General features: G+C 39.2%; 1 protein-coding gene across 9 annotated transcripts in view; it reads left to right on the plus strand.

The window, feature by feature from the left end:
- Window positions 1-19,902, plus strand: part of LOC134223825 (PDF receptor) — a 140,374-nt gene that overhangs the window by 109,099 nt on the left and 11,373 nt on the right. For 8 of the 9 annotated variants that reach the window (XM_062703032.1, XM_062703030.1, XM_062703031.1 and 5 more), the window contains exons 4-11: window positions 4,392-4,499; window positions 8,588-8,751; window positions 8,945-9,048; window positions 9,189-9,348; window positions 12,367-12,587; window positions 18,040-18,109; window positions 18,174-18,443; window positions 18,501-18,646. In XM_062703032.1, the coding sequence (XP_062559016.1) occupies window positions 4,392-4,499; window positions 8,588-8,751; window positions 8,945-9,048; window positions 9,189-9,348; window positions 12,367-12,587; window positions 18,040-18,109; window positions 18,174-18,443; window positions 18,501-18,646 (1,243 nt within the window). The remainder of the gene's footprint in view (window positions 1-4,391; window positions 4,500-8,587; window positions 8,752-8,944; window positions 9,049-9,188; window positions 9,349-12,366; window positions 12,588-18,039; window positions 18,110-18,173; window positions 18,444-18,500; window positions 18,647-19,902) is intronic. The other variant, XM_062703036.1, reaches the window with a different exon arrangement.

Consider the following 19,902-nt stretch of genomic DNA (forward strand, 5'->3'; position numbering starts at 1 on the left):
CGTTGCCGTGGGCATCGGGCCTAACAGACCCTTTCGGATTGTGTGTGGCAGAATAGCAAATATTAATGCAAAAATTGTCAAAAAATTCAAATTAACTTTATTTAATTTTTCCCTGATAGAATATTTTGAAACAACCCTTATTCGATAGTTTGGAATGTAACCTAACTTTTGGTGAAGAAAAATCCGAGGTGCATTGAAGTTACATAACACGGACACGGCGTGCAGGTGTCTGTATGCAGATTTGCCTTCATCCCTCTATAAAAAAACACATGCACATGGATAGACAGCCATTTGTGCAGGTCCTCAAGCTGAATCGATTGGTATATAACACTATGGGTCTCCAAAGCTTCTATAAAAAATTCGTTTTCGTAGTGAAATGATAGTCTTTAGGTACAACTTTGTTGTACGAGAAAGACAAAAATCGATTTTGATTTTTTGTTTCCAAGGGGGGACCCTTGGGAAAACAATGTTTTTTTTTCAACAATTTAGAAATGGGACAATGGGAGCGCATTCCCCGTCGAATGCAACTTGTTGCAAATAAATCGGGTAATGCTAAGTTCCAAAAAGTATGTCTACAAAATGTGTACACATAACACTATGGGATTCCGAGCCTTCTATCAAAAGTTCGTTTTTGGAGTAACCTATAGCCTTTCGGTACAACTTTGTTGTACGAGAAAGGCAAAAATGCAGAGCACTGCGTGTCCAACACGAAATCACATTAAATGTAAGATTTGCTCAACATAATTAGATTAAATTACCTATTTAGGTATTTCGTATTACATAATTCGCTTTATTAAAAAAAATATTAGCAAAATACACAATCGATTGAACTAGGAAGAAAAACACAGAACATTAAACACCACTTGCAGCTTAGCTTAGCTTTGACTAACTACACACTATGGTTGTTACTCCGTGATTGACCAGAATCAGTGAAATTGCACAAGGAATCAACTGAACGTCAGTTAGGAAGTAATAAGTAGGTGGGGTTTTTGCTGTTTGAAGACCGTGTTTACCTTTGAGTTGCCATAAAAATCACAGGGAAGATTATCAGAAAATACATTTTAAGCTCTTTTTAGTGGAATGTATTCAAACGTCTTAGACGGGTTTAGTACTTTCCATTTAATTCCACTACGTTTCGTTATCTTCGCAGATACGTATTTCGATCTCAACTGTGAGGTCGTCTTCAGTGTCTCGTACTTGACTCGACAAACCCACAGTTGAGGTCGTAATACGTATAAAGTACTAAACTCGTCTTAGACGTTTGAAGGATTATCAGTTAGTTGGTAGGCATCGTTGGATCTGGATTCACTCTGATAAGTGATACAACCGGCACATTCTTTTTACACAATGATTTGAACTAACATTGATTCGACCACACAAAGCAGAACAAACTAGGTAACTACCTGCATACCGATCAGGAACACAATCGAACGCATATCAATAGATTTACTTCTCGACCGCACAAAGCACAACGATACGAGATCGTTCGACGTGTCTATGGACCATGCATGCCCGGTATGGCATCCCGGATAGAAACCGTGATATTGATAACAAAACATGATATGAACTTGTTTGAAATTAGAGTAAAAATAACAAGCGAAAATAACAACAAAATTGCACCGAAATACCATAAATATATCAGGGTTTGATATTAACAAGAACAAACTAATAGCTCAAGATATTGATAAGTTCTTGTTAATAGTAAAACCTGATATTTTTATGATATTTCGGTGCAAATCTAGCGTGTCAGGATTTTCTATCGATGAAGTGTTCTACGTACTTCATAACGCTGGCTGGGTCTACCGATCCGAATGGTAGTCAACTGGGAGGAAACTTTCGAAAAAATCGCGCTTGCGGATTCCGATTTCACGGATCCAAGTAACGTTAACATGATCATCTGAGCAGAGCTATTCTACGACCTGCCACACAATGAGAACATCAAACCAAGAGAAAACGGACTTATTGCGCAAAACACTATGCTTGGCAGGATAGTCTATGGAAATTAACCGAATCTTCCGGATATTCGAAGGCTGCACGTTGCGAACACGTGCATTGAAAAATTGGATTAACTCCTGACACTGGGAGTTAGAATCGTGCAAATTAAACAGTGTTCTATCGTTGGAGGCAGGGCTGACAATAGTCATTCTCGTCGTATGAAGAAACAGAAAAAAAATATAGTCTTCGTCATAGCATTAAACAACGCAACACCTGTTCGATTTCTTCATGCAGCATGCCTACCACGAAGATAGTCGAGCAGCCAAAAGTTATGACGATTTCCGTCGTCACTTCTTCACATAATTGATCACACGTCGATATAGTCGCACAATTTTAATACAAAATGGCGTCTCAAATAAACATGTAGAATGAAACTATGAAGGTATTCGATCTCCGAAAATTGAGCAGTTATTGTCCATATATTTTGATGAGTTCCCCAAAGAAACTTCACGATGATTGCTCAGTGTTTGAGTTGTATGACTTAAGAACGACTATATCAACGCTAGGTCTGAATGGAATTGTATGTTTAAAGCACTGGTTTTATTGTTGTATAATATGATGTTGTCGATAGAGTGGATTACAACAGATCTCCCGGCAGGTATCGCATTTCTTTCGATGGATCACTGAAATCAATATGCTCCATAATATGCGCTTACACGATGAATTGAATCATTTGTTTGAGAAACTGTATATATCCATTTTACACAATTTCGAGAAAACAACAAAAAACTGTTTTTGAACAAATTGGCACCGAATCATCTGATTTCTTCGACAGATCAAGAGTTTTTGGCAAAAATCAACACCCTGGGGTACTTACTCGGCAAAAACTGTAAGCAATACTCCATTATTGCTCTTCAAAGTGCGTGGACATATGTAGTTTCTCAAACAAACGAAAAAAAAAATCATACAACCCTGACCAAAAAATTTTTTTTTCGTATTTTTTGCCAGTATACGTATTTTCGGACAAGGATTCAGAATACATAAAAATCTCATTTTGGCCAAAAATGTTACATATGCAGTTTTTCAAACAAACGGTTTAATTGTGATACAGATAGTCAAATCTGAGCTTTTAGGTGAAATAGTTGCCATAGATGGGTGTGCCCAAGCGTAATAATCTGTTTCCGCAAAAATCCATTTTTATTGTCGGAAAAGCGAAAGAAATAAACAAACTGTTTTAACGCATAAATTTGCATCCATTTTTGTGGGACGGTTTCATAACGAGGCGCAGCATGTTTCATAACCATTTATTGAACAGTGTTATATAAATAGCTTATTCACTCTTAAGCGCACCTGATTACATACAAACGAGGATTGCTGAAAGTATTTAGTTTCTTCCTGAAGAACAGACGACGGGAAGCCGATTCAGTGTATGAATATATGCACATGAAGTAACATATTAAATTGAATGATGTGATGATGCTATGATAGAAATAAAGCTGTAATTATTTTGAGGAAAACACAGATTAATCTTCCTAACGATGTCGGTGTCTTTTTTGTGTCGTAGATATTTATATCCTTTTAGATCTTTAGAACTTCGGAAACTCTACTTTCATAGGCAATTGGGTAACGAAATGTTTCCGTAAGCTAGATCAGAAGAAACAGTGTAATAAAATGTCATCTGCATGTAATTTAAACCATAACTTTTTTTAGAAGCCAAAATCAATATTTGATGTACTCATAGCGCATACACAACTCGAGTGGTCCTACATTTGTTGTCCAAAAGTGCATTGGTCTCAATTTGACACCTAAGGCTAAGGTTCGTCATACATACCTCATAAATTGATATCTAGCTTCTGAAAAAAGTTTACCAGGAAAATATATAAATGAATACTAATGACATTTTACAATACTGAGAAGGACTAATGGGTTTAGCCTTTATTATTATAGTTTCACGATAACTCAATACTGCGAAACAATTGAAAGTCCTGAATTATCCATTAGATTGTTTGTTTGCTACTATTCCTCTCGCTCAAATAAATACTTCAATTTATCGAGCTAAGTCGATTGGTATATAACACAATAGGTCTCCAGGCATTGTTTTAAAACATCGGTTTTCAAGTGAGACTTTCATTCGTTTTGGTTTTGATATAATCCATTGTAGCAAACTAGTGTTTTCACCTTAATAGGCAAATATACCCGACTAAATAAAATGTTTTTCATGTTATCGACATGAGGAATGTCGTCAAAATATCCCAATAACATGGTACAATTTCATTTTCGATTTCTTCGTGGTGTATCTCGGAGATTATAGCTCCTCTTAGTTTTAAATGCTTTCCTAAAGCAATAAAATTACACAATATTTTAGTTTTTTTTTATAATATGTCAAATATTGCGTATTCTATACCTGCTGGACAATTATATCTAACGACTTATGCTATTTTTGGCTTTATTCACAGTTCCTTATTGCAATTGGACATGGGACGATGTCCTCTGTTGGCCTCCCACGCCAGCCGGGAAGGCAATACGACAACCGTGCCCCCCAGGACACGGGATAGATACCACAAGTAAGTACCTCTGCTGTTTGTGGGCGTCACAAAATAGGGAGCAACACTGCCGCAAACCTCAGCAGAACGTTTCAGCGAGCATATCTTTTATTCATGATTTAATTATTACCGGCAATACCGGTCGGGGTGGTTGTATAACAATCGGAAACAATACTCTCGAGCGGATCGATGCAACGAACGAATTGAACATTAAACAGAAGCTATGTGATATAAGGATTAAAATTTCACTTCCACCTCGCTAATTGTGCAACAAGTAACAATGCTCTTTAAACCGCTGTCACCGTTTATCCCCCAGCAAAATACAAAACCAGAAAACAGAATAAAACCAAATGGAAAGCGCAGCAGAGCTGCTTGAATGCTGAGCCAACTATGGCTGCATTTTGTGCGGTTAGCGGTAGAGTGGATTGCATACCGCAACGAGAATATCTTGTGCATATTTCGCATCCACTTCGAGGCACATATACCCAGTAATTTGTTTGAAAGAAGCTGGAAGCTGTTGTTAACCAGGTGAATCAAATGTTATTCTGAGGTAACGAGTTGGAATTGCTTAAAAGTAATAATTCACCATTTGAGTCTAACACTCCCTTTTATAGAAAGGGTAGACAAAGAGTTGAGAGAGATGAAAGACTCCCAGTACGTTATGGTTGAATAATTGTTTATGCTTTGTAAAACTAAGATGCGTTTTGCCAGGCAGCTAGGAATAGTAACATGTCGAAAAAACATCAATAAGCTGTGAAAACAGTTGTATATTTGATGCATAATGTCAATCGCCATTATATTTGCTTGAGCATCTTCCAACAGGCTGAGGATCTGGGTCAATGTTAACAGCACCACCACGATACACATTCTCTGGTAATAGTCCCTTTAAATATTCGCTAAGCACATCCTGGAAGCATACATTCTAGATGTTAGCCATCTTCTTCTTCTTTTTCTCCTTCTTCTTCTTCTTCTAGGCATTACATTCTTCACTAGGGCATTGTCGTCCAGCAGCTTAGTATTCATTCAGCACTTCCACAGTTATTAACTGTGATGTTTCTTAGCCTTGTTACCCTTTTTACATTCGTATATCATGAGGCTAATACGATGATACTTTTTATGCCCAGGGAAAAAGAGACAATTTCCAACCCGAACATTTCCTAGACCGGACCGGTAATCAAACATAGCCACCTTCAGCATGATCTTGCTATGTAGCCGCGCATCGTATCGCACGGCCAAAAAAGGCCCCTAAACCTAACGTTACCAGTACGAGATTCTTGATTCCCGGGAAGTGTGAAGAACAGGTTGTGAAAACCAAAATTCATATTAAAAACCAAAAAATGAATGTTTTTTGCTAGTGACGCTAAAACTCGAGAACGGTTGGACCAATCTTAACGGTCTCTTCCGATGATTTGTTCCTTTTCGCCCAACTAATGCTTAGGGAAAAAAAAGAGAAATTCCCAACTGTAGGGTCATTGGTTCGAGTCCCATCGAAGGGAAAGTGGTTACCTCCAATACATTTTTCAAATCAATATCTTCCACATAATGTATATTCACATATGAGTTTTCACAACATTGTAAATTCCAAAAGAAAAGTCGAAAAATTGTAAAACTCGAAAAAATGGCATCTTTTCCTCTTCCATAAAAAATTTTTTTTGTTTGTTAGGGCAAGGGTCGTTTGGCGGAAGTTAGAAATAAGTGAGAAGAAAAGCATCTTTTTATTTCGCTCTTCCCACTTTTCACAGTGTGAAGTAATATGTGAGGAATGAGGAGTGAGAAGTGAGACGTTCAGCTGTTCTTGTTTTGTAGCCTTAGTTTGGCTGTGTTGACCTTCACGATTAACCTGTCTGGTTATCAAAAATAACGATTTGAAGATTGCCCGGCGATAAAGACCCTCTTTCGTGCGAACAGGGACAACCCTTTGCCGTCTTGGCCTGGATGGGTCCCGGTTACACGTTCCAGTCCCAGAACGTTATTTTCTGTTTAACAAGAATTCCAACAAGGGTCTGTTCAAATATTACGTAACGCAATATGGGGTGGGGGTCTGTTTGATTTTTATTACGCGTTACGCTTTGTTACGCAAAATATAGGGGGTGGGGGTCGCTCGAAACATTGTTACGCGTAACAAGTGTTTGCCTGGAGAAAAAAATTCAAAATATATTTATTATCCCTAAAAAAGCATGAAATATACAATAAATAATTATTTATAACACTGCCCTTCAAATTCTACCAAAATTCAGATTTTTTCAAAAAATTGCATTTGTTACACGTTACGCATAGGGGTGGGGGTGGTTCTAAAAATTGTTACGGATTGTTACGAGGGGGTGGGTGGTTCTTAAAAACAACGTATTTTGCGTTACGTAATATTTGAACAAGACCCAAGAACGTTTATTCCTCAAACAGAACATTTCTATCGGCCTTCCTCGTCTGGCCACGGCCCCCCAGGCAAAACGCCTTTTGTGATTTTACTCATATTTACCGTCATTAAGATGTCCGTAACAAAACTAGATCTAAAATTATGTAAGCTAGACGAAAAAAGTTTCAAAATAGTGTATGGCAAGGTCGGAAAAACCGAAAATTTCCACATTTTGAAGAAACATCTAACATTTTGGCGAGGCAAAACGCCCTAGTGGCACTAACCTACAAAGTACTTGCGTCTCCACCCACTATCCATACCAGAATGATGATTCGCCGACGCTTGGTGCTTTGTTCCCTAGGAGCTGCCAGCTAAAAGGCGTTTTGTCTCATGAGTTTTCCGGCAACAGAATATCACCACTTTTTTTAAATGTGAATATTATCAAAATGATTGAGATTTTTGCCAATTTTTGAATGGCATCAACTAGCTATCTTGTTTAACTGATGCATAATGTAAAAACACCCATGAATAGCGTTACAAATAAGACAATAAAGCAGTGTTTGCTTAGCTAGGGCATATTGCCCCCTCTTCCCCTACATGCATACGAATAAGCAGAAATAGCTCTTTTCGAATGATAGCAGGGATTGCAGAAATCGCTCTCAATAGATAACGGACAACGATAAAAGAGAGGCAAAAACCTCTTCGAATAACAAACCATGGAAACAAAACTATCGCACTTTATACAAGTTGGAAAAAAACTGATTCGGAGGGGGTTTGATAAAACGTGTTGTTCTCGCTCATTTCATGTTGGGGATCATATTTTTTTCGCACAGCTTTGTAAAACGAGTTAAAATGCATCATCAAAACCGGGCCCCCGCAATTGGGGCTTATTAAAAGAATTTTATCATGGGTTGTAGTCCCCCGAATCAGCTCATTATCGTAACAGCTATCGAAAAACGTCTCTCATGGTATGCTACCTATCGAGAGTGTATACAGACATGATAAGTGAGACATTTTCTCATTCTCCTTTGGATTCAAACCCTGCATGACAGGCTGCAGTTCAAATGATCCACAAAATCAATCCCCACAGTTTGGGAGCCAAATCTTCCAAATGGAAGAAGGAAGTGTTGATGCAGTACTTACTTAACGAGAGGCCCACGAATCAGCGACACCCTCATAAATACGACAGAGTTCGATATTAGGGAAGGAATTCGTTGAGACAAGATATTTGTCTGTAGTTAACAATGTGACCATGGTAGATCTTACCTCGTAACACACCACGTAAAGATGCCTTTCCAGCATTACGGGTACGAGATTCTCGATTCCCGGGAAGTGTGAAGAACTGGTGGTGAAAACCAAAATGCACATTAAAAACCAAATTAATTCAACTAGTAGTGGTATTGCCTTTCTCGCATTTAGCCAAGAAACTAACTTTATATGCACCCAACTAATGCACCCAACAGAAAGAATAGATTGCAATCTATCTGGTAGTAACGTCAGTTGAACGAAAATGTTGAATAGAGAGAGTATGGGTCGTTTCAAATTTCAAGGTCAAATACAGTTACGCCTATCACTGGCAAAAAATGTGGGGTAAAATAAAAGAATGCGAAAATCTTGGTCTAACAGCAAAGAGGCGGTATCTACTGTAGATTCTTGATTTTGAATCCAATCAGATATTCACTATATATGTTCACATTTAAGAATTTCATCCTAAACAAAATAAATTAACAGATTTTATAACATATTTTTTCCACAGAATTTGCCGAAAGAAGATGTAGCGCTGAAGGGCGTTGGGAAGGCAGACCAGGCAGCATATCAACTACATTAGGATGGACCAACTACACACCATGCTATAGTCGAGAGGTCCTTCAATTATTTAGGAAGCTTTATTCTGGCGTGGGCGGCAACAATGAAGCTGATGTAAGTTGATTAAACTGGCGAATAACTACCATGTGGTACAAATTTACATTGCGGTAAAATGCGATTCTAATGACAACCTATTTCCAAAATTACATTTCTCTGCCAATAACAACAAAAATGTTCTGCAACGTGTGTCGATTTCACTTTTGATTTAACGTTGTGTTTTGGATAATGTTTTATATTTTTTACACAGATTAAAATTGACATAGCTGAACGCACGCGGACACTCGAAATTGTGGGTTTCAGCCTTTCACTAACAGCACTAATTATATCGTTGGTGATATTCTGCAAATTTCGGTGAGTAATCATTATAAAATGTTTCTTCGTTAAGAATAACGAAATTACAATGAAACATGATTCAATTGAATGCTCATGGAACTTCCCTTTTTTAATCTAATCAAATTAATTCCATTTCCATTCGTCGTTATTTTTTTCAGAAGTCTCCGCAACAACAGAACGCGCATTCACAAAAACCTCTTCGTAGCCATGGTGATACAGGTGATAATTAGATTAACGTTGTACATCGACCAAGCAATTATCCGCAGTGGTAGCAAAGGATACGGGAACGAGAGCTCCCGGCATGGCATAGATAACACGGTGAGCTAAACCGCAAATCCTTTACTTTAACATTCGAAAAGTAGAAAATCTGTAGTGAAAACCCCGATACACATACGCGCAGAAGAATCTTGTACGATTGAAAAAAACTAGGGTAAAATGCAATAAATTGCATATTATTCAGCAACTCGGCCGTACGAAAACTATTTTTTTGTTAAATATCTTGGCTGTGCATATGCACAGCACATGTTTCGAAATGGACAAATTGATATGAAATTTGCGAAAAAGAATCCACGTGTCTTGGAGGGACTCGAACCCTCAACCTCCTACTCTCTAGATAGGCTGATAACCCCTACACAACAAGACCACTTAAAGGTCACGTTTTGCGGAAAAGCCATCAGAATCCGAGTACCAACCTCCACCGCGGTTAGCTCTCTTTTTCGCAAATTGAATATCTTTTGGATGCTTGATTTGTCCAATCTCCACATGTGCTTTACTGTTGTATATCCACAGTCAAGCAAGTGCACATTGTTTATTAAACGAGAGGGTCGCACTCCATGCCCCCCAACAACTGGTTGGGCGGGATGGTATAGAATGCGAATCAATCGCACTCTGCTGTGCCAAAGGCTTGCTTGGCTAAAGCATTTGATGAGTTTGATTGCCTTACGTAAGCGGTCGCGGGTAAAATGCCCAATAGTGGGCCCCCTAGTATGTAGTGGAATTTTCATCTTCCTGACATAAGGAGTAGGAAATTTCAACATATTAATTCTGCTTAATATCTAATAACAGGTTCTGCATCTGCTCTTCACGATACATACAAAAAACACTCAAATACACGACGTTATTCGTTGAAATTAACATTTTAAAGTCTGACTGAATTCGCCTTATAGTAGACCCCCTGGGGGTCCATAATAGGAAATTGCTTCCCTATAGTCGACACTTCATTTGATTTTTATGTTCCGTTTCGGGACAACCATTTCATAATATGAAAAAAAAAAACAGTATAAACTGTTTGACATTCATTCATTTCATTCATTTATTTAGTCTACATCTAAACAGATAACACTGAATCAACAATTTGACGCCACAATACACGGTTCGAGGCCGCATCTCTCCATCCTCGGATACGCCCCACGCTCGCCAAGTCGTTTTGCACCTGGTCTGCTCATCTCGCTCGCTGCGCTCCACGCCGTCTCGTACCTGCCGGATCGTAAGCGAGCACCATCTTTGCAGGGTTGCTGTCCTGCCCTTCGTACCCTTCCGGCTTTAGCTACTGGGTAGCTTTAGCAACTTTCTGGATACTGGGTTCGCCGTAGAGTTAGGCGAGCTCGTGGTTCATTCTTCGCCGCCACACACCGTCTTCTTGCACACCGCCAAAGATGGTCCTAAGCACCCGTCTCTCGAATACTCCGAGTGCTTGCAAGTCCTCCTCGAGCATTGTCCATGTTTCATGTCCGTAGAGGACTACCGGTCTTATTAGCGTCTTGTACATGACACAATTGGTGCGGTGGCGAATCTTTTTGACCGCAGTTTCTTCTGGAGCCCGTAGTAAGCCCGACTTCCACAGATGATGCGCCTTCGTATTTCACGACTAACATTGTTATTAGCCGTTAGCAAGGATCCGAGGTAGACGAATTCCTCGACCACCTCGAAGGTATCCCCGTCTATCGTAACACTGCTTACCATGCGGGCCCTGTCGCGCTTGGTTCTGCCCACAAGCATGTACTTTTTCTTTGACGCATTTACCACACGTCCAACTTTTGTTGTTTCATGTTTCAGGCGGGTGTACAATTCTGACACCTTTACAAATGTTCGGCCGACAATGTCCATGTCACCCGCGAAACAAATAAATTGACTGGATCTGTTGAAAATCGTACATCGGCTGTTACACCCGGCTCTCCGCATAACACCTTCTAGCGCAATATTGAACAACATTGATCCATAGGGTCCTCAATTCATTTGTAAATTTGATACTCCGTACTAAAACTCTTCAGTCGACTCGAGCGATTTGCGTACGATTTGCTGCCACGATCAGAATTTCTCTGGTGGTATCGTTATCGGAGGTCATCAGAGATTCCAAGTAAACGAATTGTTCGGCCACCTTGATTTCGTCACCACCGATACAACCTCGTGGTGGGTGGCTCACATTGTCTTCTCTTGAATAAAAAAGAAAAATGAAAATGCACATGTGTTAATATTACAAACAAATGCAACCAAAAATCGTGCCAGTAGAAGTGGTACATGTACTTTTGTAAAACCATTCTAAACGGAAATAAGCCATCATGAAATTCAAAATAGTGTGAAAATCTGTTACAGACACACTCCTGATATGATCATTGTGTTATCATTATGTGTATCATTCTTTTCTGGAAACAGTTCATATTTATTGATTATGACTGATGTAATTTGGCTATTTCTTCTTCTTATTGGCATGACATCCCCACACTGGGACAGAGCTGCCTCGCAGCTTAGTGTTCATTAAGCACTTCCACAGTTATTAACTGCAAGGTTTCTAAACCAAGTTACCATTTTTGCATTCGTATATCATGAGGCTAACACGATGGTACTTTATGTCCAGGGAAGTCGAGACAATTTCCAATTCGAAAATTGCCTAGACCGGCACCGGGAATCGAACCCAGCCACCCTCAGCATGGTCTTGCTTTGTAGCCGCACGTCTTACCGCACGGCTAAGGAGAGCCCTCGGCCATTTAAAAGTGGATAAATCTGAATCAACATCCTAAATTAATTATATGATTACCCCAAGCTCTAATTTTCGCTTAATCTGCGCTTTTCCATTCTACGAATCCTCCATTCAATATTGGAGAAGGCTTGAAGCGCGACGGATATGATTCAACTAAACGGTGCCCCACGAGACCGAAGAGATGTTCTATCACCATACCAGTGCCAGTGGTTGGCGGCACACTCAATGCAAATTTATTCACGCATTGCATTCTAACACGTGTATGCATTACTCTCCAGAATAATGTTCTGTGTCGTTAGAGAAGGCTCCTTTTTTCAAATCCATTTTTACTTTATTTTCATTCTTTTTCCGAATTTCAGCCTTACCTTTGCGAGGCTTCATATATATTGCTGGAATACGCCAGGACCTGCATGTTCATGTGGATGTTCATAGAAGGATTATATTTACATAACGTGGTTACCGTGACGGTGTTCCAGGGCCGCTTCCCGCACACGCTGTACGCAATGCTCGGGTGGGGAAGCCCTGTGGCACTGACCGCCATTTGGGCTGTGACGACGGCACAATACGTGGGTCAGCAGAAGTGAGTACACGGAAAACGGAACCGCATCGACGGATCATCACAAACCGCGCCATCCATCTGCATCATCGTTCCACCGCAAAAATCATCAACATCACAATTTCACGGTAGCTCATTCATCACTGTCTGTATAATGGCTTGAGGTTTTTTTATAGTTAAGATTTCACCTAATGTTGTATAGCCATGGATTTGGTATTGGAGGATTACCATTAGTGGAGGTCACATGTCAATGCAACGCGATGGATTGCATTACTGGCGCGTTTCGTCAGATTATGTTAGTTCGTCTCGTCGCTACTCGGGTACCGATATCCGTCCCATATAACTGTGGATTCTATTTTTGAATTTTAATTATAATTTGAATAAACCAGCTATGTATTTGTACACAGCTACACTGTAACAAAACTAGTCAATTATATGAAAATACAATTAATCAAGAAAATTGTAGCATACAAACGAGATACACATAGCCATTATTCACGGACGGTACATTTTTAGCTCCACGAGCGCTAATTGAATTCTGCTTACTAAATTGCATGGTGTCTCAATGGGGAAATATTACTTTTCAAAAATCAGTACCTCTGAAACACCCACTACGCGAAAGTATATGATCTCCTCATTCATATCGTGGGTAAACTAAAATTTTCTATCGCGGGATTTTTACACTGTTTTAGTGCAAAGTCCAAAGAAATCTCAAATGATAGCCGATTCAAATTTCTTTCAGAATTTAGTTAAATTTTCCGCGGATTTTTCTTGGAAATTTAAAACATTTTTTTTTCTCGGAAAAGTTTTTCTCAGAAATTACTCTTGGAAAATAAGAATAAAATTCTTCGCTTTTATCAGTCTTGTAAGCTTCTGTGAGCTGTTCTCTTCCATAATGTTTAATGTTTCATAGCTATACGCGGTTTGTATGTTGGGAGCACCGTATTTTGAGAGCATTTGCCGTAGACTGAAGATCTGGTTCATTGTGGAGCGGACGCCCTATAACATACCAAGAACTAATTTACTACGGATGACAGACGACGAAAGATAACCACTTTCTAGACATCATTTAGAACGATGATCACTCGACTCGAGCTCTCATACTCCAACTTGTCGCCTTTCTTGTAAATGAGGCATATGATCCCTTCCTTCCACTCCTCCGATAACTGTTCTGTTTCCAAGATTCTGACTATCAGTCTGCGTAGGCAAATTGCCAGCTTTTCTGGGTCCATTTTGATAAGTTAAGTTCCAATACATACCATCTCCACCAGCTGCTGTTCTAGAGCTGTTGGATGGTGTTCTTGACTTTTCCCAAAGTGTGGGCTTATCGACTTTCCCGTTGACATGACCCTTGCTTGCGCTCTATTCAAGTGTTCTTCGAAACGCTGCTTCCACCTCTCGATAACCACGCGTTCGTCCGTCAATATTGAAACTACTTTTTGACCCCGGGAGTTACTGCTGCCTCAGAAGGGGGCTAGCTTAGACCCTAAGCTGTTGGTCAAGAGCCAACGACAGCTCATGGGGTGGGCACAGAAGGTTTTTTTTGCTCCCGGGTCCCAGGGCGTTGAACGGAGGTAAAGTTTTCGAAAGGCAAGGGAAATGGAACAACTACTTACTATTTTTAAACGGCTATACACCCAGGTTTTTTTTTACACGGTTGGAATTCATTAATTTCTCGGTAAACCTGAACTTTCACAGCTTTTTAAATACCCTCTGAATTTTCTTTGATTTTTTGTGAATTTTTTCGTGGGGTTAACTCATTGTTTCGTTGACGCTAAAGGTCTTAAACGACTAAAACCAAACCGTGTAAAAAAAAACCTGGGTGTATTCCAATAAAAAAACACCAACAGAGGTTGGGGCGTGTGGCTGCATCGTCCCGATACGGTCGACGGTGATAACCGCCGTCCTCTTCTTGGACAACATCTTGTGGTGGGGGAATCCGGGTACCCTGGACCGGTCCGGGCTACCATATGCGCTCACGTGTTTTTTCATCTCGTGTACCCTGAGGGGGGGTGGGGTTGCGTGGTTCGTGTGGGTTTTCGTAGATACTAGGGCTGACGTTGTGCTGACGAACCAACTGGTGGGACGAACCGGATCTATGCAGACTCCTCGACTTCAGTAGCTCCGCTCGCTGTCGTCCGGCTTTGCGGGTCTCGGGGACATTCAATAAAAATCAAAGGCGCGGAGGGGTCAGATGGTCTTCGATCCCACTTGTATGATGGTTCACTCGACGCTCGCCATGACAGGTATTCTCGACACCAAAAACTACATGCGGGCACGGTTGCCGGCAACTACGTCCGTACGACGAGAGTATCACTCGTTCACTCTCGAATATTTCTCCGATAAGCAGCCAGGTTCTTCTTTATTCGGCCTTCCTCGCTTGTTGGTATCCGCCTAGCCATTGCGGATAACTTCAGGCTTGCTTTCGGCTTGATAGCTACCATCAAATATGCCCTGCTGTTGGTGCTCGTTCGTTCATTTAAATTAAACGTTACCGTGATTCGAATAAAAACATCGTTTTTCCCGCAAAATAAATCTGCTACAATGTTACCGTTTTGTTCGGTAACAATATGATCCCATCCTTTATACCCGTATTCCACGCGCGAGTCTCAAACTTTTGTAGACTAATTTAAAAATAGGTTCAAACTAGCATTACATCAATAAAATAAAATCCATCATCATCATCGAGGCGAAGTTCATATCAAGATCAACATATGTTATTAAATTTCTATAACAAAATTTGTAAGAAACTTTGAGCAGGATGTTGTTGAAATATCTAATTATATATAAAAAAATACACTACTTGGAACAAAAAGTTTTCAAATTTTGTTACAATTTTATCACAAAAATAACGGATTAGGTAAGCTCTGGTAGATACCCGACTAGAAGGTCATATCAAAATTATATCAACATATGTTATTATGTTATCCCGACTAGAAGGTCATATCAAAATTATGTCAACCTATGTTATTATGTTGTACTAAACTTTTATAACAAAAATTGATAAAAACATGGTGCAGGATTTTGTTTAAATATCTAAATTTCTATCAAAAACTGCACTACTGGAAACAAAAAACTATCAAATTTTGTTACAACTTTATCATAAAAATAACATATTTTCATAGAAATTTATAACAGAATCAGATACAAAATATATTGTTTCTGTGCAGTTGGAATTTTTACAGGTCGTTATAGGTCTCCAGATTGTGATCAACAAACAGAAATTTTTGTTCTTGTTCGAACAAGAATATTTTTCGAGAAAATGCAACTAACAACATTACAAATAAGGCAACCTTCTCACATTATATCAGCGTTGTGATATCTATGGCTGGGAGACTTTGCCACATCTAGTCGGGTAGTATGATTACTCCTAAACATCTGCACCAACTAGATCTCATCTAATACAACTCCTACAGCACTACGATGCTGCAACCTCAATCTTTAGTTTAGTTTAGTTTAGTTCAGTTCAGTTCAGTTCAGTTTAGTTTAGTTTAGTTTAGTTTAGTTAGTTTAGTTTAGTTTAGTTTAGTTTAGTTTAGTTTAGTTTAGTTTAGTTTAGTTTAGTTTAGTTTAGTTTAGTTTAGTTTAGTTTAGTTTAGTTTAGTTTGGTTTGGTTTGGTTTGGTTTGGTTTGGTTTGGTTTGGTTTGGTTTGGTTTGGTTTGGTTTGGTTTGGTTTGGTTTGGTTTGGTTTGGTTTGGTTTGGTTTGGTTTGGTTTGGTTTGGTTTGGTTTGGTTTGGTTTGGTTTGGTTTGGTTTGGTTTGGTTTGGTTTGGTTTGGTTTGGTTTGGTTTGGTTTGGTTTGGTTTGGTTTGGTTTGGTTTGGTTTGGTTTGGTTTGGTTTGGTTTGGTTTGGTTTGGTTTGGTTTGGTTTGGTTTGGTTTGGTTGGTTTGGTTTGGTTTGGTTTGGTTTGGTTTGGTTTGGTTTGGTTTGGTTTGGTTTGGTTTGGTTTGGTTTGGTTTGGTTTGGTTTGGTTTGGTTTGGTTTGGTTTGGTTTGGTTTGGTTTGGTTTGGTTTGGTTTGGTTTGGTTTGGTTTGGTTTGGTTTGGTTTGGTTTGGTTTGGTTTGGTTTGGTTTGGTTTGGTTTGGTTTGGTTTGGTTTGGTTTGGTTTGGTTTGGTTTGGTTTGGTTTGGTTTGGTTTGGTTTGGTTTGGTTTGGTTTGGTTTGGTTTGGTTTGGTTTGGTTTGGTTTGGTTTGGTTTGGTTTGGTTTGGTTTGGTTTGGTTTGGTTTGGTTTGGTTTGGTTTGGTTTGGTTTGGTTTGGTTTGGTTTGGTTTGGTTTGGTTTGGTTTGGTTTGGTTTGGTTTGGTTTGGTTTGGTTTGGTTTGGTTTGGTTTGGTTTGGTTTAGTTTAGTTTAGTTTAGTTTAGTTTAGTTTAGTTTAGTTTAGTTTAGTTTAGTTTAGTTTAGTTTAGTTTAGTTTAGTTTAGATTAGTTTAGTTTAGTTTAGTTTACGCTGTGATTTGAACATGTTTTACAACGATGTATTTTGATGATGAATTTTGGTGAATTTTGGTCAGTGTCCCCTCGTACCGGATACTTTGTTATTTGATTCTCCAGCTAAATATCTTGCATCCTATTTAAAATTCCAACCTTTTTTGTTCCTGCTTATATCTTTGAGTTTCTGATACAATATCAAGAAGAAACAATTGAATCGAAGTAAGTTTAACAAAACTGGTGTGAAGAATGGCTATTTGATCACATGAATAATCTCACTGTCCGGACCCGGGGAGCAGCTATTGGATACAGAAATTGATTTTTCATCACAGTTACTAACAACTCATTATCGTTAATCAAAATATGGCTAATATTGGCCATCTCCACATAATGAGAATGCATTCGATTGATTTTAATATTTTTGATTCAAACCTTCTTCAATTTCAAATCTTGTACAAAGTTTACAACATGAGGATCTGATATTCCATGCAGGTAAAGGACTTTTCAATATCTTTATCTTGTGTGGAGATGGTGGAGGAAGTGTCGTTTTGAGAAGTGACCGTTATTGGGTGGTGTCCGGCGCTGGGGGATCTCCCTCTAGCAATGAAATGCATTGCCCAGCATTTACCGTACCATCTCGGTTAATCCAGCCACTCATGTATAAAATGAGTTACCGCAAACTTTTATAAAATATTTGATGCAGGAAAAAACTGAAAAACTTTGACGATTTGAAAGGAAATATCCCAACCGGCAAACTTTAGGCAAAAGCCCAACTATGAATCCGAAGATAATCTCGGAATTCCACAAACTTTTTTTTGCAGATCACAATTATCTCGACATTCGTTTTTTTTTCAATAATTATACAATAACCGTTTAATAATTATACATTAATCACTTGTTTTCCATCGTGGAAATGATTATTATTACAGATATCATTTAATACATTCTGCATTCTATCTTTTCATATTTTCAACAACATTGAAAAAACTACTAATCATACCCTTTTTTTACAATGACTTTTTTGCTTTACTGGACAATAAGATGCTGGTGGGGATATAACCTAACGCCTTATTACTGGATTTTGGAAGGTCCAAGATTAGCAGTAGTTCTGGTGAGTCGGTTTCGTTTGCCCTTCTTGTTCAGTAAATTAATTGTTTACTTCTATCCTATTGCAGTTAAATTTCATATTTTTACTCAATATCATAAGAGTGTTAATTGTTAAATTGCGTCAAAGTCACACAAGCGACGTAGAACAAGTTAGAAAAGCAGTGCGTGCGGCCGTCGTACTAGTGCCATTATTAGGAATAACCAATTTACTCAACATGACTGAGGCACCTCTAGACAAAACGGCGCTGGAGTTTGCCATTTGGTCGTACGTAACGCACTTCCTAACGTCGTTCCAGGGATTTTTTATTGCACTGCTGTACTGTTTCCTAAACGGAGAGGTAGATCTTGGTTCACTAAGTTAGCTTGATGATAATTAATTTTGATTTATGTTTCAGGTCCGAATAGCGCTAATGAAAAGTCTCAGCGTATACCTCTCTATCAGAGGGCACCACGATTGGCACGTCCGTAGGCCTTCGATGTTTTCCGCAGCATACGGAACTGCACCAGAAACAGAAGCGCCTAATACCGTCGATTCGAATCGGTAAGCATCCCTTCATAATGTAATTATTTAGATCAAATTCTATTCACGCGTATTGTCCAACAACAGGAAAGGAAACCTAGTAGTTTGCCATGCATTATTGCAATATTCGCATCACGTCCTACCTAACAGTTCCGTATATAGAGCGAATGTTACTTAGTAGAGGTAATAAACCATAGAGAAAGGTTATCGCTGCGGTTCCCTTTGTTTCGTTCCCAAACATGTTAGGTACACAAACTGTCAAAACGTACTGATTTTTCCATCATTGATATTTAGGGCCTATCCTCGCCAGGGACATAAAACCCCCCCAGAGACGATTTTTTTTAGGTGTTGCGTGGAGATGTGCACTGTATACAGTGATCGTTCGCTAATTGGGGCATGACCTTACCCCAACTAGCGAAAGCCGTTCGCTAGTTGGGGCGTTTTGACAAGCGTCAATGTTGTTTACTTTTTGCATTGAACAAAGGAATATTTCTCGCGCCAGAAAATATCGATCATGCCAAACACGGAAACAAAACGTCAACGCGTTTTTGACATCACATTCTGACATTTAGCTGCTTTTTAATTGGGTTTCGCCCCAATTAGCGAATCCCCAACAAAAAAGCGCCCCAACTAGAAAAAAAACCCAATTAGCGAACGTTCACTGTACAGGGTTATGACAGGGTTGAACATATCTTCTAGGATCGCTTGGCGGTTGTCTAGGAACTTGGGTGTCTTTAGAACCGAGGGCACGCTTGAAAGCAGCAGAGCGTGGACAAGGCGTAGAGATGGCGTGGGAAAGACAATCTTACTCCCAATCGACGAGGAGAGATCGGACCTCACGGTGTGACTAAATTATTGTTCGCAACTTGAAAGACTTTCCTTAGCGTCCCACGCACTCCACTTTTGATTTTTCACTACCCAATTCAACCACTGGCTTGTGAGGAGCTTTTTTAAAATACGTGTTGTTCGCTTTCTATACCGGACTTACACACTTAATCTCTAAAATTTATCTCGGTAAATGGAAATGACGAATGTGGTCGGCAAATTCTCATTTGACTGATATATCGTCAAAATTTGACATTTACATTGTTTTTCTAATTTCTGATTGCCGAAGATCCGCAAAGAAAATGAATCACCGAAATTCGGTAACATATTTTGCAATTCAAATCGGTGAAACAATATATTAGCCGAGATTCGGAAAAGTGTAAAACGTCAAATACAAACTTGTAACAACAACGCACAAAAGTAAAAAAAATGGATTCAACTACTTTTTGGCT

Source organism: Armigeres subalbatus, chromosome 3, assembly GCF_024139115.2.
Source record: "Armigeres subalbatus isolate Guangzhou_Male chromosome 3, GZ_Asu_2, whole genome shotgun sequence".
NCBI classification, from domain to species: Eukaryota; Metazoa; Arthropoda; class Insecta; order Diptera; family Culicidae; genus Armigeres; species Armigeres subalbatus.